The sequence below is a fragment of the Festucalex cinctus genome, unplaced genomic scaffold (genome assembly GCF_051991245.1).
Source record: "Festucalex cinctus isolate MCC-2025b unplaced genomic scaffold, RoL_Fcin_1.0 HiC_scaffold_172, whole genome shotgun sequence".
Taxonomy (NCBI): Eukaryota; Metazoa; Chordata; class Actinopteri; order Syngnathiformes; family Syngnathidae; genus Festucalex; species Festucalex cinctus.
In genome coordinates this window covers 39,127-59,689 of record NW_027520419.1, presented here as the reverse complement: position 1 = coordinate 59,689, position 20,563 = coordinate 39,127, and the positions used below count along the sequence as shown (strand labels likewise).

General features: G+C 53.0%; 2 protein-coding genes and 1 long non-coding RNA gene across 3 annotated transcripts; 1 reads left to right on the top strand and 2 right to left on the bottom strand.

The window, feature by feature from the left end:
* Positions 1 to 8,654: 8,654 nt before the first annotated feature.
* On the bottom strand, positions 8,655 to 9,289 carry LOC144011519 (uncharacterized). Its single transcript, XR_013281805.1, has 3 exons — positions 9,202 to 9,289; positions 8,878 to 9,055; positions 8,655 to 8,797 (listed from the first exon to the last, which is right to left on the bottom strand). It is a non-coding gene; the product is annotated as an uncharacterized LOC144011519 (long non-coding RNA).
* Positions 9,290 to 9,358: 69 nt separating this feature from the next.
* LOC144011518 (uncharacterized) lies at positions 9,359 to 11,628 on the bottom strand. The gene is made up of 5 exons (XM_077511627.1): positions 11,560 to 11,628; positions 10,857 to 10,907; positions 9,863 to 10,066; positions 9,639 to 9,749; positions 9,359 to 9,553 (listed from the first exon to the last, which is right to left on the bottom strand). Exons 1-5 carry the CDS (start codon positions 11,626 to 11,628, stop codon positions 9,359 to 9,361), a joined length of 630 nt encoding a protein of 209 aa, XP_077367753.1.
* Positions 11,629 to 13,501: 1,873 nt separating this feature from the next.
* Positions 13,502 to 19,868, top strand: LOC144011517 (uncharacterized; the record flags this gene model as incomplete). Its single annotated transcript, XM_077511625.1, has 8 exons — positions 13,502 to 13,624; positions 17,227 to 17,415; positions 17,503 to 18,472; positions 18,550 to 18,733; positions 18,826 to 19,046; positions 19,124 to 19,362; positions 19,453 to 19,710; positions 19,797 to 19,868. Coding segments are annotated over exons 1-8 (2,256 nt in total), but the record flags the coding sequence as incomplete, so codon positions are not given.
* Positions 19,869 to 20,563: the final 695 nt, after the last annotated feature.

The window sequence follows — 20,563 nt, the reverse complement described above, 5'->3', positions numbered from 1 at the left end:
TCCTGGAAATCGACTCAAGCCGGGAACCGAACCTCCCTCCCCGGGTGCTACCATGGCGGTGTTCTTGGCCCCGCTTCGCGGGGCCTCGGTGCGCTTGGGGCCCGCTTCGCGGGCCAGGTTTAGCCCATCGGTCGAAATCCGGGAAATCGACCCTGGATGTGTCGAATTCCTGGAAATCGACTCAAGCCGGGAACCGAACCTCCCTCCCCGGGTGCTACCATGGCGGTGTTCTCGGCCCCGCTTCGCGGGGCCTCGGTGTGCTTGGGGCCCGCTGCGCGGGCCAGGTTTAGCCCATCGGTCGAAATCCTGGAAATCGACCTTGGATGGGGTCGAATTCCTGGAAATCGACTCAAGCCGGGAACCGAACCTCCCTCCCCGGGTGCTACCATGGCGGTACTCGGCCCCGCTTCGCGGGGCCTCGGTGCGCTTGGGGCCCGCTGCGCGGGCCAGGTTTAGCCCATCGGTCGGAATCCTGGAAATGGACCTTGGATGGGGTCGAATTCCTGGAAATCGACTCAAGCCGGGAACCGAACCTCCCTCCCCGGGTGCTATCATGGCGGTACTCGGCCCCGCTTCGCGGGGCCTCGGTGCGCTTGGGGCCCGCTGCGCGGGCCAGGTTTAGCCCATCGGTCGAAATCCTGGAAATCGACCTTGGATGTGTCGAATTCCTGGAAATCGACTCAAGCCGGGAACCGAACCTCCCTCCCTGGGTGGTACCATGGCGGTGTTCTCGGCCCCGCTTCGCGGGGCCTCGGTGCGCTTGGGGCCCGCTTCGCGGGCCAGGTTTAGCCCATCGGTCGAAATCCTGGAAATCGACCCTGGATGTGTCGAATTCCTGGAAATCGACTCAAGCCGGAAACCGAACCTCCCTCCCCGGGTGCTACCATGGCGGTGTTCTCGGCCCCGCGAAGCGGGGCCTCAGTGCGCTTGGGGCCCGCTGCGCGGGCCGGGTTTAGCCCATCGGTCGAAATCCTGGAAATGGACCTTGGATGGGGTCGAATTCCTGGAAATCGACTCAAGCCGGGAACCGAACCTCCCTCCCCGGGTGCTACCATGGCGGTACTGGGCCCCGCTTCGCGGGGCCTCGGTGCGCTTGGGGCCCGCTGCGCGGGCCAGGTTTAGCCCATCGGTCGAAATCCTGGAAATCGACCTTGGATGGGGTCGAATTCCTGGAAATCGACTCAAGCCGGGAACCGAACCTCCCTCCCCGGGTGCTACCATGGCGGTACTCGGCCCGCTTCGCGGGGCCTCGGTGCGCTTGGGGCCCGCTTCGCGGGCCAGGTTTTGCCCATCGGTCGAAATCCGGGAAATCGACCCTGGATGTGTCGAATTCCTGGAAATCGACTCAAGCCGGGAACCGAACCTCCCTCCCCGGGTGCTACCATGGCGGTGTTCTTGGCCCCGCTTCGCGGGGCCTCGGTGCGCTTGGGGCCCGCTGCGCGGGCCGGGTTTAGCCCATCGGTCGAAATCCTGGAAATGGACCATGGATGGGGTCGAATTCCTGGAAATCGACTCAAGCCGGGAACCGAACCTCCCTCCCCGGGTGGCACCATGGCGGTGTTCTCGGCCCCGCTTCGCGGGGCCTCGGTGCGCTTGGGGCCCGCTGCGCGGGCCAGGTTTAGCCCATCGGTCGAAATCCTGGAAATGGACGTTGGATGATGTCGAATTCCTGGAAATCGACTCAAGCCGGGAACCGAACCTCCCTCCCCGGGTGGTACCATGGCGGTGTTCTCGGCCCCGCTCCGCGGGGCCTCGGTGCGCTTGGGGCCCGCTTCGCGGGCCAGGTTTAGCCCATCGGTCGAAATCCTGGAAATCGACCTTGGATGATGTCGAATTCCTGGAAATCGACTCAAGCCGGGAACGGAACCTCCCTCCCCGGGTGGTACCATGGCGGTGTTCTCGGCCCCGCTTCGCGGGGCCTCGGTGCGCTTGGGGCCCGCTTCGCGGGCCAGGTTTAGCCCATCGGTCGAAATCCTGGAAATCGACCTTGGATGTGTCGAATTCCTGGAAATCGACTCAAGCCGGGAACCGAACCTCCCTCCCTGGGTGGTACCATGGCGGTGTTCTCGGCCCCGCTTCGCGGGGCCTCGGTGCGCTTGGGGCCCGCTTCGCGGGCCAGGTTTAGCCCATCGGTCGAAATCCTGGAAATCGACCCTGGATGTGTCGAATTCCTGGAAATCGACTCAAGCTGGAAACCGAACCTCCCTCCCCGGGTGCTACCATGGCGGTGTTCTCGGCCCCGCGAAGCGGGGCCTCGGTGCGCTTGGGGCCCGCTGCGCGGGCCGGGTTTAGCCCATCGGTCGAAATCCTGGAAATGGACCTTGGATGGGGTCGAATTCCTGGAAATCGACTCAAGCCGGGAACCGAACCTCCCTCCCCGGGTGCTACCATGGCGGTACTGGGCCCCGCTTCGCGGGGCCTCGGTGCGCTTGGGGCCCGCTGCGCGGGCCAGGTTTAGCCCATCGGTCGAAATCCTGGAAATCGACCTTGGATGGGGTCGAATTCCTGGAAATCGACTCAAGCCGGGAACCGAACCTCCCTCCCCGGGTGCTACCATGGCGGTGTTCTCGGCCCCGCTCTGCGGGGCCTCGGTGCGCTTGAGGCCCGCTGCGCGGGCCAGGTTTAGCCCATCGGTCGAAATCCTGGAAATCGACCTTGGATGGGGTCGAATTCCTGGAAATCGACTCAAGCCGGGAACCGAACCTCCCTCCCCGGGTGGCACCATGGCGGTGTTCTCGGCCCCGCTTCGCGGGGCCTCGGTGCGCTTGGGGCCCGCTGCGCGGGCCAGGTTTAGCCCATCGGTCGAAATCCTGGAAATGGACGTTGGATGATGTCGAATTCCTGGAAATCGACTCAAGCCGGGAACCGAACCTCCCTCCCCGGGTGGTACCATGGCGGTGTTCTCGGCCCCGCTCCGCGGGGCCTCGGTGCGCTTGGGGCCCGCTTCGCGGGCCAGGTTTAGCCCATCGGTCGAAATCCTGGAAATCGACCTTGGATGATGTCGAATTCCTGGAAATCGACTCAAGCCGGGAACGGAACCTCCCTCCCCGGGTGGTACCATGGCGGTGTTCTCGGCCCCGCTTCGCGGGGCCTCGGTGCGCTTGGGGCCCGCTTCGCGGGCCGGGTTTAGCCCATCGGTCGAAATCCTGGAAATCGACCTTGGATGTGTCGAATTCCTGGAAATCGACTCAAGCCGGAAACGGAACCTCCCTCCCCGGGTGCTACCATGGCGGTGTTCTCGGCCCCGCTTCGCGGGGCCTCGGTGCGCTTGGGGCCCGCTTCGCGGGCCGGGTTTAGCCCATCGGTCGAAATCCTGGAAATCGACCTTGGATGTGTCGAATTCCTGGAAATCGACTCAAGCCGGAAACGGAACCTCCCTCCCCGGGTGCTACCATGGCGGTGTTCTCGGCCCCGCTTCGCGGGGCCTCGGTGCGCTTGGGGCCCGCTTTGCGGGCCGGGTTTAGCCCATCGGTCGAAATCCTGGAAATCGACCTTGGATGTGTCGAATTCCTGGAAATCGACTCAAGCCGGAAACGGAACCTCCCTCCTCGGGTGCTACCATGGCGGTGTTCTCGGCCCCGCTTCGCGGGGCCTCGGTGCGCTTGGGGCCCGCTTCGCGGGCCGGGTTTAGCCCATCGGTCGAAATCCTGGAAATCGACCTTGGATGTGTCGAATTCCTGGAAATCGACTCAAGCCGGAAACGGAACCTCCCTCCCCGGGTGCTACCATGGCGGTGTTCTCGGCCCCGCTTCGCGGGGCCTCGGTGCGCTTGGGGCCCGCTTCGCGGGCCGGGTTTAGCCCATCGGTCGAAATCCTGGAAATCGACCCTGGATGTGTCGAATTCCTGGAAATCGACTCAAGCCGGAAACGGAACCTCCCTCCCCGGGTGCTACCATGGCGGTGTTCTCGGCCCCGCTTCGCGGGGCCTCGGTGCGCTTGGGGCCCGCTGCGCGGCCCAGGTTTAGCCCATCGGTCGAAATCCTGGAAATCGACCCTGGATGTGTCGAATTCCTGGAAATCGACTCAAGCCGGAAACGGAACCTCCCTCCCCGGGTGCTACCATGGCGGTGTTCTCGGCCCCGCTTCGCGGGGCCTCGGTGCGCTTGGGGCCCGCTTCGCGGGCCAGGTTTAGCCCATCGGTCGAAATCCTGGAAATCGACCTTGGATGTGTCGAATTCCTGGAAATCGACTCAAGCCGGAAACGGAACCTCCCTCCCCGGGTGCTACCATGGCGGTGTTCTCGGCCCCGCTTCGCGGGGCCTCGGTGCGCTTGGGGCCCGCTTCGCGGGCCGGGTTTAGCCCATCGGTCGAAATCCTGGAAATCGACCCTGGATGTGTCGAATTCCTGGAAATCAACTCAAGCCGGAAACGGAACCTCCCTCCCCGGGTGCTACCATGGCGGTGTTCTCGGCCCCGCTTCGCGGGGCCTCGGTGCGCTTGGGGCCCGCTGCGCGGGCCAGGTTTAGCCCATCGGTCGAAATCCTGGAAATCGACCCTGGATGTGTCGAATTCCTGGAAATCGACTCAAGCCGGAAACGGAACCTCCCTCCCCGGGTGCTACCATGGCGGTGTTCTCGGCCCCGCTTCGCGGGGCCTCGGTGCACTTGGGGCCCGCTTCGCGGGCCGGGTTTAGCCCATCGGTCGAAATCCTGGAAATCGACCTTGGATGTGTCGAATTCCTGGAAATCGACTCAAGCCGGAAACGGAACCTCCCTCCCCGGGTGCTACCATGGCGGTGTTCTCGGCCCCGCTTCGCGGGGCCTCGGTGCGCTTGGGGCCCGCTTCGCGGGCCGGGTTTAGCCCATCGGTCGAAATCCTGGAAATCGACCCTGGATGTGTCGAATTCCTGGAAATCGACTCAAGCCGGAAACGGAACCTCCCTCCCCGGGTGCTACCATGGCGGTGTTCTCGGCCCCGCTTCGCGGGGCCTCGGTGCGCTTGGGGCCCGCTGCGCGGCCCAGGTTTAGCCCATCGGTCGAAATCCTGGAAATCGACCCTGGATGTGTCGAATTCCTGGAAATCGACTCAAGCCGGAAACGGAACCTCCCTCCTCGGGTGCTACCATGGCGGTGTTCTCGGCCCCGCTTCGCGGGGCCTCGGTGCACTTGGGGCCCGCTTCGCGGGCCGGGTTTAGCCCATCTGTCGAAATCCTGGAAATCGACCTTGGATGTGGCGAATTCCTGGAAATCGACTCAAGCCGGAAACGGAACCTCCCTCCCCGGGTGCTACCATGGCGGTGTTCTCGGCCCCGCTTCGCGGGGCCTCGGTGCGCTTGGGGCCCGCTTCGCGGGCCGGGTTTAGCCCATCGGTCGAAATCCTGGAAATCGACCCTGGATGTGTCGAATTCCTGGAAATCGACTCAAGCCGGAAACGGAACCTCCCTCCCCGGGTGCTACCATGGCGGTGTTCTCGGCCCCGCTTCGCGGGGCCTCGGTGCGCTTGGGGCCCACTGCGCGGGCCAGGTTTAGCCCATCGGTCGAAATCCTGGAAATCGACCTCGGTCCAGGTTGAATTCCTGGAATTGGACTTCGGGGGTCAGGTTTAGCCCATCGGTCGCATTCCTGGAATTCGACCTCGGTCCTCCAGGTTGAATTCCTGGAATTCGACCTAGCGGGCAGGTTAACCGATCGGTAGGAATCCTGGAAATGAACCCCGGTTGTTTGGGGTTGGTTTCCTGGAAATCGACTTCGGGGGTTAGGTTAGCCCATCGGTAGAAATCCTGGAAATGAACCTCGGTTGGTTCGGGGTTGAATTCCTGGAAATCGACTCAAGCCAGGGACGGAATCGGAACCACCCACCCCGGGCCGGTGCTCTCGGCCCGGCTTCGCGGAGCAGGTTTAGCCCATCGGTAGGAATCCTGGAACTGGACCTTGGATGGTTGGGGTCGAATTCCTGGAAATCGACTCAAGCCAGGGACGGAATCGGAACCACCCACCCCGGGCCGGTGCTCTCGGCCCGGCTTCGCAGAGCAGGTTTAGCCCATCGGTAGGAATCCTGGAACTGGACCTTGGGTGGTGGTTGGGGTTAAATTCCTGGAAATCGACTTCGGGGGTTAGGTTAGCCCATCGGTAGAAATCCTGGAAATGAACCTCGGTTGGTTCGGGGTTGAATTCCTGGAAATCGACTCAAGCCGGGGACGGAATCGGAACCACCCACCCCGGGCCGGTGCTCTCGGCCCGGCTTCGCGGGGCAGGTTTAGCCCATCGGTAGCATTCCTGGAAATCGACTTCGAACCACCCCCCCGGGCCGGTGCTCTCGGCCCGGCTTCGCGGGGCAGGTTTAGCCCATCGGTAGCATTCCTGGAAATCGACTTCGAACCACCCCCCCGGGCCGGTGCTCTCGGCCCGGCTTCGCGGGGCAGGTTTAGCCCATCGGTAGCATTCCTGGAAATCGACTTCGGAGGTCAGGTTTAGCCCATCGGTAGCTTTCATGGAAGTTGACCTCGGTCCTCCAGGTTGAATTCCTGGAATTCGACCTACCTGGCAGGTTAACCGATCGGTAGGAATCCTGGAAATGAACCTCGGTTTTTTTGCGGTTGTTTTCCTGGAAATCGACTTCGGGGGTTAGGTTAGCCCATCGGTAGAAATCCTGGAAATGAACCTCGGTTGGTTCGGGGTTGAATTCCTGGAAATCGACTCAAGCCGGGGACGGAATCGGAACCACCCACCCCGGGCCGGTGCTCTCGGCCCGGCTTCGCGGGGCAGGTTTAGCCCATCGGTAGCATTCCTGGAAATCGACTTCGAACCACCCCCCCGGGCCGGTGCTCTCGGCCCGGCTTCGCGGGGCAGGTTTAGCCCATCGGTAGCATTCCTGGAAATCGACTTCGAACCACCCCCCCGGGCCGGTGCTCTCGGCCCGGCTTCGCGGGGCAGGTTTAGCCCATCGGTAGCATTCCTGGAAATCGACTTCGGAGGTCAGGTTTAGCCCATCGGTAGCTTTCATGGAAGTTGACCTCGGTCCTCCAGGTTGAATTCCTGGAATTCGACCTACCTGGCAGGTTAACCGATCGGTAGGAATCCTGGAAATGAACCTCGGTTTTTTTACGGTTGTTTTCCTGGAAATGGACTTAAGCGGGGGACGGAATCGGAACCACCCACCCCGGGCCCGGTGCTCTCGGCCCGGCTTCGCGGGGCAGGTTTAGCCCATCGGTAGCATTCCTGGAAATCGACTTCGAACCACCCCCCCGGGCCGGTGCTCTCGGCCCGGCTTCGCGGGGCAGGTTTAGCCCATCGGTAGCATTCCTGGAAATCGACTTCGGAGGTCAGGTTTAGCCCATCGGTAGCTTTCATGGAAGTTGACCTCGGTCCTCCAGGTTGAATTCCTGGAATTCGACCTACCTGGCAGGTTAACCGATCGGTAGGAATCCTGGAAATGAACCTCGGTTTTTTTACGGTTGTTTTCCTGGAAATGGACTTAAGCGGGGGACGGAATCGGAACCACCCACCCCGGGCCCGGTGCTCTCGGCCCGGCTTCGCGGGGCAGGTTTAGCCCATCGGTAGCATTCCTGGAAATCGACTTCGAACCACCCCCCCGGGCCGGTGCTCTCGGCCCGGCTTCGCGGGGCAGGTTTAGCCCATCGGTAGCATTCCTGGAAATCGACTTCGGAGGTCAGGTTTAGCCCATCGGTAGCTTTCATGGAAGTTGACCTCGGTCCTCCAGGTTGAATTCCTGGAATTCGACCTACCTGGCAGGTTAACCGATCGGTAGGAATCCTGGAAATGAACCTCGGTTTTTTTACGGTTGTATTCCTGGAAATGGACTTAAGCGGGGGACGGAATCGGAACCACCCACCCCGGGCCCGGTGCTCTCGGCCCGGCTTCGCGGGGCAGGTTTAGCCCATCGGTAGCATTCCTGGAAATAGACTTCGGGGGTCAGGTTTAGCCCATCGGTAGGATTCCAGGAAGTTGACCTCGGTTGAGGTTGAATTCCTGGAATTCGACCTAGCGGGGCAGGTTAGCCGATCGGTAGGAATCCTGGAAATGAACCTCGGTTGGTTGGGGTTGGATTCCTGGAAATGGGCTTGGGGGTCAGGTTAGCCGATCGGTAGGAATCCTGGAACTGGACCTTGTTTGGGGTTGGATTCCTGGAAGTGGACTTCGCGGGGCAGGTTAGCCGATCGGTAGGAATCCTGGAATTGGACCTTGGATGGGGGTTGGATTCCTGGAAATGGACTTAAGCGGGGGACGGAATCGGAACCACCCACCAGGCCGGTGCTCTCAGGTTTAGCCCATCGGTCGGAATCCTGGAACTGGATCTTGGTTGGTTGGGGTTGGATTCCTGGAACTGGACCTGGAACTGGTTGGGGCTCAATTCCTGAAAATGGACTCAGGCCGGGAATGGAACCACCCAGCCCGGGACTCACCATGCCGGTGTTCTCGACGTGTTTGGGGCCCGCTTCGCCGATCGGTAAGAATCCTGGAACTCGACCTTGGTTGGGTTTGGATTCCTCGAAATGGACTTAAGCGGAAAATGGAACCACCGACCCTGACACATTGTGAGAGGCATGCAGCATTGTCTTAAAACATACAATGTAAAAAACCTGGAAGAAGACCCACCAGAACTCCAACATTCCAAATTGACTTTAATTTTCACATCTTTTGATCCTAATTCGGACTTGGTTTCAAATGTTCTCAATACATAGTTCCAGCTCACGGCATAGCTGTCGAAATGCTGGTTGTTCAGCCACGATCTCCCGTATCCTTTTTTTCAGGACCAACTTTTCCTGGATCTCTCTTTCGAAGAGAGTTTTGGCCATGGAATAAAATTGTGGTGTGAGTGCGAGTTTTCTTCGTTGACCCTGAAAGACATAAAAATGACAAAGGTTTAATTTTAGGATTTCCACATTAGAGTCCCCCTCCGCAGCCCAAGTCTACTTACAGAATTATGATGACTGATTTTTTCTGGAAGTGTTGTTGGCTCTGAATTTGGTTTGGGAGATCTCTTTTGCTGTGTTTCGTTCCCTTTTTGGATGGAATTTGTCCTTTTTCTTTAACTTGATCTTCTCCTTCATCTTCTTCTTCTTGCGGGACTTGAGAGTGTGAGTGGTATCACAATCCTAAGGACACAGTATGTTATATTTTGCGGGTTAGGGTTAAGGTTAGGGTTAGGGTTAACCCTAACCCTAACCCCCCCCCGGGGGTTAAGAAATATTACATGTCGGTGTATTACAATGACAGAATTACTTCCAGGAATTATACTCACAAATTTCAAGGGCGCTGGACATGTTTTTCTACCAACAAGGCATGTTCCATTATCTGTTCCGCATCTTCCCAGTCACTGAAGTCAGACTATAGTACAAAAAGCAAAATAGAAGACATAGCTATGGGTTAGGGTTAGGGTTAGGGTTAGTTTAACAAGTTTAACAACAGGAGACATGGGACTTCCTGGATTTCACCTCAGCTTCCCTCAGGCGTACATTCTCCAATTCCATCAACTGGGGAGAAGCCTCCCTTGAAACTTGCCGTCCATCTCCCACTGTTTTGTCAGATGTTTTCACCTTTTTGCTGCTGTCTTCACTCTTCCTTTGCTGCTTCTTTTCCCCAGGTGAGCCTGTCTGTCACCAGAAAGGAAACAGTCATATTTTGGTGGCATGAGCCAGTGTTGCATTTGATTGAACCACTTCCAGGAATTCTACTCACCCGGTGCAGGGAGGAGACCTTCTGTGTTAAGGGCAGGGAGACTTCTTGTGTTAAGGGAAAGACAATTTGTTCCATGACGTCCATCTCATCTTCGTCTTCAGTCATGTACATCTATACAATGACAAAATCCAATTTGGAAGCCATGGCAATGGGGTGGGGGGGGAAACTTCCACAATAGTGACATGGGACTTCCTGGATATCACCTTAATTACTCCAATGTGTACCTTTTTTTCCTCGGACTGTGGAGTAGAGACGAGATCCCCGGGCTCCCTTGAAAGTTGCCATCCAGCCCCCACATTCTGCTCAGACCTGTTCACATCTTTGGTAGTTCTCAGCGGGGAGGCCTGTGTTAATGGCACAGAAACCTCCTGTGTCAAAGGCTCGAAAGGTTCTTCCGGGAGCTCCTCCTCATTGCAATTCACGTTCACCTATACAACAACAAAAAACAATGTATAATACATGGGTGTGGGTCATGTCTTCCACAATAGCGACACAGAACTTACTGGGGGCTGGAGTGAGTGCTCCGTAGAATTCCTGGAACTGGACCTTGGTTTGGGGTCAAATTCCAGGAACTGGACTGGGTTTGGGGGTCCAATTCCAGGAACCGGGCATAGGCGAGGCCGGTGTCCTCGGCCCCGCTGCGCGGGGCCTCGCGGGGGCTAGCTACGCTTGGGTCCCGCTCCGCACAGTTCCGGGAACTGGACTTTGGTTGGGGGTCCAATTCCAGGAACTGGACTTTGGTTGGGGGTCCAATTCCAGGAACTGGACTTTGGTTGGGGGTCCAATTCCAGGAACTGGACTTTGGTTGGGGGTCCAATTCCAGGAACTGGACTTTGGTTGGGGGTCCAATTCCAGGAACTGGACTTTAGTTGGGGGTTCAATTCCAGGAACTGGACTTTGGTTGGGGGTCCAATTCCAGGAACTGGACTTTGGTTGGGGGTCCAATTCCAGGAACTGGACTTTGGTTCGGGGTCCAATTCCAGGAACCGGGCGCGGACGGGGCAACGAAGCAACGACCACGCGACGCGACGCTTCGCGGGGCCTCAAACACGCAAGGGGCCCGCCTCGGAGGCCAGGGAAAAGCTATCGGCTATCGGTAGATTTCTAGAACTGTACCTTGGTTGTGGATGAATTCTTGGAGCGGGAACTCGCTTGAGATTTGAATTCCTGAAACCGGACTCTTTTCCCCAAAGGCGACGCACATTTCCAGGAACTCACCTCACTCATCCTTGGAACCTGCAGCGGCGCTTTCTTGTGCTTGCCCTCACACTTCGATGCGAATGAATGGGGGTTGGACAAACGCAGGCTTAAATAGTCTGGTGTTGGTGATGTCACGGTACTGCAGCCAATCACCTTCCGATTGGCCAAAGGCACCTCCTCCCCACACAAAAACGCTAAGAATTAGCCAGTCAAGCGACACCTTGTGGTGAAAGCAAAAACTGCGTGACTCAGAAAAGCTTTCTTCAACAAACAGACTTTATTTTACGATTTTGTAGTGGAAAAGTATAAGATGCATATAATAGATATGGAGATGAGGCACATTTGCTCTGTAAACGCCCATCCGCTCTCATAACATGGCCAAGTGAATCTAGATAGAAAAAATAAATAAAAAAACACTAAACGCAATTCACTGAGTAGTGTTTACAAATATGAACGCATCTTTCCGGGAATTACATGTCATCTTTAAGGAATTACATGTCACCTTTAAGGAATTGCGCGCCATTTTTAAGGAATTGCGCGCCATTTTTAAGGAACTGCACGTCATCTTTAAGGAATTTTACACGTCATCTTTAAGGAATTGCGTGTCATTTTTAAGGAATTGCGTGTCATTTTTAAGGAATTGCATGTCATCTTTAAGGAATTACATGTCATCTTTAAGGAATTTAGGTTGCCATCCTGGATGTAGACATCGCCAACTTACCCTTGACTTGTTTCCATTGCCATGTTCATTTGGGGCTCCAGTGTAGTGAGCACAATGCTCGGGATCCATCGTGGAGGTGTCTCATCTGTCAAGAGACCCCATGATTTTTTTTTTTGCAAGTGCACATGCAAAGAAAATATCATACCTTGCTGGTCATAATCAGGAGGAGGACTTTCCAGATATTGACCCATCCTTTTTTGCGCTTGCTCGCTTGACTTCTGAAGGCGGCACTGACAGCGACTGCTTTTATAGACTCAGCCCAGCCTTGCAACTGGCCATTGACCAATCACTGCGAAGGGGGTGTAACGGTAACGCCCGCTATAAAAAAAAAAAACCCCATCCAAGTCAATTTCCAGGTTTTATACATATAATTCCACAATTTCACCATGGGCAAACCAAACGTCTATTGGCTCAAAAATTACCAGTGGGAAGGGCCATATCTGACCAAAAAACAATCACTGCAATCAGCTGTTGACCAATAGATGGTCACGTCAATTTCCAGGTTGCCTACATATAATTCCACAATTTCAACGCAGTACAATTCATGGAACACAACCCGTCAATTTCCAGGTTGCCTACATATAATTCCACAATTTCAACGCAGTACAATTCATGGAACACGTCCCGTCAATTTCCAGGTTGCCTACATATAATTCCACAATTTCACCATGGGCAAACCAAACGTCGATTGGCTCAAAAATTACTAGTGGGAAGGGCCATATCTGACCAAAAACCAATCACTGCAATCAGCTGTTGACCAATAGACGGTCACGTCAATTTCCAGGTTGCCTACATATAATTCCACAATTTCAACACAGTACAATTCATGGAACACGACCCGTACGATTCATGGAATCCGACCCGTACAGTTCATGGAACACGACCAGTACAATTCCTGGTATTCAACCCCGACCAGTAGAATTCCTGGAATCCGACACGTACAGTTCCTGGAATCCGATGCGTACAGTTCCTGGAATCCGACGCGTACAGTTCCTGGAATCCGACGCGTACAGTTCCTGGAATCCGACGCGTACAGTTCATGGAACACGACCAGTACAATTCCTGGTATTCAACCAGTACGATTCCCGGACCCCGACCAGTACAATTCCTGGAATCCGACACGTACAGTTCATGGAATACGACCAGTACAATTCCCGGGCTCCGACACGTACGATTCATGGAATCCGACCCGTAGAGTTCCTGGAATACGACCCGTACAGTTCCTGGAATCCGACGCGTACAGTTCATGGAACACGACCAGTACAATTCCTGGTATTCAACCAGTACGATTCCCGGACCCCGACCAGTACAATTCCTGGAATCCGACACGTACAGTTCATGGAATACGACCAGTACAATTCCCGGGCTCCGACACGTACGATTCATGGAATCCGACCCGTACAGTTCCTGGAATCCGACGCGTACAGTTCCTGGAATCCGACGCGTACAGTTCATGGAATACGACCAGTACAGTTCACGGAACACGACCAGTACAATTCCTGGTATTCAACCAGTACAATTCCTGGTATTCAACCAGTACAATTCCCGGACCCCGACCAGTACAATTCATGGAATACGACCCGTACAGTTCCTGGAATCCGACCAGTACAATTCCTGGTATTCAACCAGTACGATTCCCGGACCCCGACCAGTACAATTCCTGGAATCCGACATGTACAGTTCATGGAATACGACCAGTACAATTCCTGGAATCCGACACATACAGTTCATGGAATCCGACCCGTACAGTTCCTGGAATCCGACGCGTACAGTTCCTGGAATCCGACCCGTACAGTTCCTGGAATCCGACGCGTACAATTCCTGGAATCCGACGCGTACAGTTCACGGAACACGACCAGCGCAATTCCCGGTATTCGACCAGTACAATTCCCGGACCCCGACCGGTACAATTCACGGAATTACGACCCGTACAGTTCCCGGAATGCGACGCGTACGATTCACGGAATACGACCCCGCCGTTCCCGAAAACCGACGCGCACGGTTCACGGAACACGACAAGTACAATTCCCGGACTCCGACCGGCGCGGTTCACGGAATACGACCCGTGCGCGATTCCTGGAATTCGACCGGGCTCACACGCGACACCTGGTGTCCGCTCGCCCGAACCGCACCCGCGTTTTTAAAACGGCCCTTAAAAAATACTTAAACAAAAAACCTTTTCAAACGAAACGCGTCGCCGGCGCCTACGAATTTCGCACTATCCGCGGCGATTTTTCCCGTTTCGATTAGCCGACATTTTCACCGGAATCCGGAATCGCGACCTCGCTCCAAACCCGGTTCCAACTGGCGCGCGGGAGTTATGCCCCCGCCATTCAAAGTCAATGGAGCGCGCGTTAGCACAGTGGCTAACTTCCAAGTCGAATTCCAGCTTCCCATAGACCGCCATTCATAAGGCTTCCGCGAAAGCGACGTCATTTCCGACTTCGGGGCGTCGGGGTCAGCCCGGCGCCTAACCCTAATTATGCCCCGATAGCATCCCGTTAGAACCCCGCGATTTGGAATCCACATTATCGGCGGCGCATTTCCTGGAATTTGACAAATTTGGAACTAAACGTTTAAAACTCCTAAAAACGGCAAAAATGCATCGCTCTCTTCTGAAATGTATCTAAGGCTAATTTTCGTGTCATAAAAATGCTTTTTTGGAGCAAAAAAATGCAATTTAAAAATTCAAAAAACTGCAGTTGGCCTACTTGGCCACATGATGGCGCCAAGAGACCGTATAATAATTTTAGCACACAAAATTTGACTTTTCTAACTGAGGGCACAAAAGTTGGAATTGGGGTCCGCTTCCTGGAACTTGACCAAAAGTCCTACATATTGACACAAGATGCTGCCGGCTCAAAAATTCGTTCCAAGTTGGTCTAGAACTTGGAAGGTCAGCCCAATTCCTGGAAAATACAACTTGGTCTATATCTTGGAAGGTCAGCCCAATTCCTGGAAAATTACCTTATCCACCATTCACTCATTGCCAACATGAAGGTAAAACTCACCCAGTCTCACAAAATTTGACTTTTCTAACTGAGGGCACAAAAGTTGGAATTGGGGTCCGCTTCCTGGAACTTGACCAAAAGTCCTACATATTGACAGAAGATGCTGCCGGCTCAAGAATTCTTTCCAAGTTGCTCTAGAACTTGGAAGGTCAGCCCAATTCCTGGAAAATACAACTTGGTCTATATCTTGGAAGGTCAGCCCAATTCCTGGAAAATTACCTTATCCACCATTCACTCATTGCCACCATGAAGGTAAGACTCACCATGTGTCACGCTCCTGGTTCCACACATTCTATTTCTAAAAATCATTCATATTGACAAATTACTGATCATTTTCACCCGCTTTATCAATTCATGACTTGGGCATTTTCAAGTTCAAAACCCTAACTCTATAAAAGCCCTACCTGCTTTTTCGTTTCAAGCTTTGCCACTATGAAGGTAAGACTCATCCTGTTTCATTCTCTTGGTTCCACACATTATATATATATTTTTTAATTTTTTAATGATTAATATTGACAAATTACTGCTCATTTTCACCCGCTTTATCAATTCATGACTTGGGCATTTTCAAGCTAAAACCCTAACTCTATAAAAGCCCTACATGCATTTTCGTTTCAAACTTTGCCACTATGAAGGTAAGACTAATCCTGTTTCACTCTCCTGGTTCCACACATTCTAGTTTTTTTTTTATTTTTAATGATTAATATTGACAAATTACTGCTCATTTCCACCTGCTTTATTAATGAATGACTCAGGCATTTTCTAACTAAAACCCTAATTCTGTATGTAACGATTCTGGAAGCCAATGTACTCTTCCAGGATATATACATGTAATATTTCAGGATAGAGACATGTTCGCTTCCAGGATATATACATGTAATATTTCAGGATAGAAACATGTCCTCTTCCACGATACAGACTCAATTTGGCACTCCCCAAAAGGGGTGTGTCTTCATTTTTGAACCATCCTATAAGAAGAGGCGGGGGCCCCTTTAACCGTTTTTCTCATTTCCAACTGTGCCACCATGAAGGTAAGACTCAACCTGTGTTGCTCTCCTGGTTCCGTGCATTGTATTTTTAAAAAAATGATTATTATTGACAAATTAGTGCTCATTTTCACCTGCTTCATCAATTAATGACTTGGGCACTTTTTGCTAAAAGCCTATCTTTTTTTATGTCGCTATCCTGGAACCCGATGTACTCTTCCAGGAAATACACATGTTATTACATGTAATATTCCAGGAAAAAGACATTTTTACATGTAGTTTTCCAGGAAGGAGACGTGTTAGTACATGAGGTGTGCCTTCAATCTGGAAGCACCCAATTAAACGACGGGCCCCTCTACCTGTGTTCTCATTTCCAAATTTGCCACCATGAAGTTCAAACTAACCCTGTGTCACTCTGCTGGGTCCACGCATTCTAGTTCTTTCTTTAGTTTTTTGTTTTAATTATTAATATTGACAAATTAGTTCTCATTTCCGCCTTCTTTATCAATTAAGGACTTGGGCATTTTCAAGCTAAAAGCCTATCTTTTTTTATGTCACTATTCTGGAAGCCAGTGTACTCTTCCAGGATATATACATGTAGTGTTCCAGGATAGAGACAGAGACATGTCAGTACATGTCCTCTTCCAGGATACAGACTCAATTTGGCACTCCCCAAAAGGGGTGTGTCTTCATTTTTGAACCATCCTATAAGAGGAGGCGGGGGCCCCTCAACCGTTTTTTCTCATTTCCAACTGTGCCACCATGAAGGTAAGACTCAACCTGTGTCGCTCTCCTGGTTCCGTGCATTGTATTTTAAAAAAAATGATTATTATTGACAAATTAGTGCTCATTTTCACCTGCTTCATCAATTAATGACTTGGGCACTTTTTGCTAAAAGCCTATCTTTTTTTATGTCGCTATCCTGGAAGCCGATGTACTCTTCCAGGAAATACACATGTTATTACATGTAATATTCCAGGAAAAAGACATTTTTACATGTAGTTTTCCAGGAAAAATACATTTTTACATGTAGTTTTTCAGGAAGGAGACATGTTACCACATGTACTCTTCCAGGAAATATACATGTTATTACATGTAATATTCCAGGAAAAAGACATTTTTACATGTAGTTTTCCAGGAAAAATACATTTTTACATGTAGTTTTTCAGGAAGGAGACATGTTACCACACGTACTCTTCCAGGAAATATACATGTTCTTACATGTAATGTTCCAGGAAAGAGGCGATTTAGTACAGGTAGTCTTCCAGGAAAAATACATTTTTACATGTACTCTTCCAGGAAATAGACATTATCAAGCATTGCACTGTCTGTCTTTGCCTGTGATATACTTAACGTATGGAGGTCCAATTCCTGAAAAGTGACCTTACCCATCCAGATTGGCAACAACCTCAATATCCACTACGACGCCACTCAAAGTTTTTCATCTCTTACGGGTAATATGTGGAGCAGCTCTCACCTCAGAGAAGGAATTCAGAAATATGGTAAATCGCTCCCTTCAGACCAGCATGGAGGTCCCATTCCTGGAACTTGACCTCATGAACTTTACTCATGACCATTTGTGAATATTGATCTAGATTAATTTTTATTTTATTTTTTTTAACATTCAAATGGCTTTTTCACCCTAGAGACAATGTCCTCTCTGCAACAAGTCCTATGCCTCCCTGTCCCGCCACGTCAAGGGAGTGCACGGGTACAAGGATGACACAATGAGGCGTCTGTACCTTGCGAAGAAAAACCTCCGCTACAGCGGGAAACTCAGGTGCCCCGTGGAGCATTGCGATTCTAAAGAATTCACGCGACTCGATAAGCACCTCCTTTTGCTCCATGGAGTTGAACCAGTATGTCCACTTTACGCAGCAACTTTGTAAAACACACACTGTAATTTTACTTCATATTCCGTTTAATCTTTGCTTATTATTCTACAGGGAAAGACATTGGCCAAAATTATGGCAAAAGCCAAAAAAGCTGCGATTAAGCGGCAATTGAGGCACATGATAGAAACCGAACAAGGAGAAGCAGAAGCGGTTCAAATTCCCCCAGAACTTCTCGGCACACCACCCCACCGCGAGGAGCTTACCGGGTGCCAGGTGCCACTGACACCAGGGAGGAACCTCTTCATTCCATCCCCCGGGCGAGTGGCGATGGCTCCCACAGAAGCAGCAGGGGATCAAAGTTTAACGTTGACCCATGTGGCCGATGGGTTGGCTTTGGTCAAGGTACAATTGCAAATGCTGCTACAGGAAGTTGAAGGCCTGCAGAACTTGACGCAGACTCTCCTGCATCAAAGAGCTGCTGAAACACCACCTCCAACTCCTGCTACCGATGCACCTGCCGCTCTTGCCGCAGCGCCTGCCCCTGCTGCCACTCCCGTGGCTGCAACTGATGCCACTCCCGCCGCTGCACCTGCCGCTCCACCTGCTGCCACTCCGGCCGCTGAACCTGCTGCCGCTCCCGCCGCTGCACCCGCCTCTCCCGCCGCTGGACCTGCTGCCGCTCCCGCCGCTGCGCCTGCCTCTCCCGCCGCTGCACCTGCTGCCTCTCCCGCCGCTGCACCTGCCTCTCCCGCCGCTGCACCTGCTGCCTCTCCCGCCGCTGCACCTGCTGCCACTCCCGCCGCTGCCCCTGCTGCCACTCCCGCCGCTGCCCCTGCTGCCACTCCCGCCGCTGCCCCTGCTGCCACTCCCGCCGCTGCCCCTGCTGCCACTCCCGCCGCTGCACCTGCTGCCACTCCCGCCGCTGCACCTGCTGCCACGCCCGCCGCTGCACCCGCTGCCACTCCCGCCTCGCCATCTGCAACAATTGACGATGCTCCTCAAACCCCGTCCACATCGACAGCCCTCTCCATGTGGAAGATCCAGCCGTGCACCACCCCACTGTGCCGCACACCAAACCTAGGTGAGTATTAGTGGTGTTTACTTACACAAAGATACCGCTCTCCTGTGAAGATGCTACCTGTAATTTTTTACTTTTAGAAAACCTTCTCAGAGCATTTACAGAACACCTGACCGGACCCAGCCAGACCTCCCAAGCACGGCGAAATATAAACCAACGGCGATCGTATGCCAAAAGGTTTATTTTGCACATGTCTGGGGTGGAGGCCGGCTCCGACATCAATAAGGGCCTCCAGTTCCTGCACGACACGAACAGGCTTCATGAGTATGTAGCTCTGCTTTGTTCTCTACAAATCCAAGTCATTGCATTCATTTCTGTATTAACACTGCTTATCCTTTCCATCGTTTGCTCTTCAGTTTTCTCAAGAAACTTCAAGAAACCCTCAAACCCACGAGCCAAAAGCACGTTATTGTTGACGTCGAGGCCTTCCTCAACTTTGTTGCAGTGTCGAATTTACCGAAGGTCAGGGCAACAAAACAACATATAAATTATGCTCTGTCGAGGTTGGCCAGCTGGAAGAAGGGGCTGGGGGCAGCCATCGTCAAACAGAGGCTCGAGTACAAGAGAGCTAAGAAAGGTTAGTTTCTGTACAAACAGGTTACTCTTTCACTTAAAGCCTGATGTCGCTGAGTAATTGGCCCAATTTTTCTACAGACAAACTGGTGAGCTCGAGGAACATGCTCATGTTCGTTAAAAGGGCTCCGAGCGAGGCGAAGGCGGCCATAAATGAGCTGGCCAAAGGGTTGCACAACACCGCCGCTCTTCAATACTGCACAGGGCTGCTGGTGGGAGTGATGGCAATCATGTCGGGGCACCGCAAGTGCGTCTTCATGTCCATCAAGCCAGAGAACATCCTGGAAGCGGAACTGTACAAGGGCACCTTCATCATCAGGGTAAGTGTTAACGACGGAGATTTTCAAGTTGTCATAGAAATCGATTGGCACCGCATAACATTTTCTTCTACATTGGACTTTCACACGCAGGTACCGGATCACAAGACGGCCCAATCCTTTGGGCCGGCTATGGTGACGGTCAACCAGGTCACCATGCACTGTCTGCTGAAGCTGGAGAAATTGAGGCCGCATCTTCGCGGCTTCCACAAAAATCCACAAACCTTCTTTTTTAACACACAAGGCAGCGAGTGTGTTAAAATGGGGGAGTATTTCACGAAGGCGTGGCGTCAAATGGGGCTGCCCGGTAAACCCAACCTCCGGGATATACGGACGGCCATTGCAACATGGGTGTGTGACTTTGATTCATATTGCTACTTCCGTACTCAGAACGGGATTCTTGTCATTGTTGAATATTTTCACCTACTCTCCTACAGGCTGGTCGCAGTCTCGCCGAGCCCGAGACGAAGCGAATCAACAAAAGCATGTGCCACGACCCCAAAACCGCCCAAAAGTTTTACATACTGGGGTCGGAGGCATCTGCGCAAGAAAGCCACCAAATCCGCATGTCCATCCTGCGCTCTCTGGTCAAATCCTCCAGCAAAACAAAGAGAGGACAATGTAAGTCTTTCACAATCAATCATGATATACCTTTATTTGCATTAGTCCTTTCATTGCATGTTAATACTTGCTAGCAAAAAAAATGACTCTTTTTCTTTCAAAATCATTAGCAGCAGAAGGCCAGGAGGGCGCAGGCCAGGACAAGGACGAGGACGACGAGGACGACGACGAGGACGATGAGGATGACGAGGACGATGGCAGCGAGGATGACAAGAATGATGACGACGACGAGGATGACGACGACGATGACACCGATGATGACACTGGCGCCTCCGAGGGGGACAAAACCAGTACGGATGAGGAGGGGACAAACGATGATACCAGCACCTCCTATGAGGATGGCGATAGCCAAAATGGGAGCACAACAGACTTGGAAGGCGGAGAAATGGAAACCCAAACAGAGAATAAAGAAAGAGCGACTGCTGAAATTGCCATGGACATTGACACTTAACACAGAGAAATTGCTGTAAATATGTTAATACAACTTCTTGTATATATGTTTAGATTTCTTGTTTGGTTTGTTTATCTGTTTTAAATTAAAAACAAGAAAATCCTGTCTAAATTACTGTAAATATGTTGTTAT

Bases quoted from the DNA above. Each gene is read 5' to 3' on its own strand.
- LOC144011518 (XM_077511627.1), bottom strand. From the start codon at position 11,628: ATGGATCCCGAGCATTGTGCTCACTACACTGGAGCCCCAAATGAACAT. The intron at 10,067-10,856 runs GTGAGTTCCTGG...GTTGTTGTATAG, and splicing joins AGGTTCCAAGGATGAGTGAG to GTGAACGTGAATTGCAATGA. The intron at 9,554-9,638 runs GTGAGTAGAATT...TTCTGGTGACAG, and splicing joins AGGTCTCCTCCCTGCACCGG to ACAGGCTCACCTGGGGAAAA.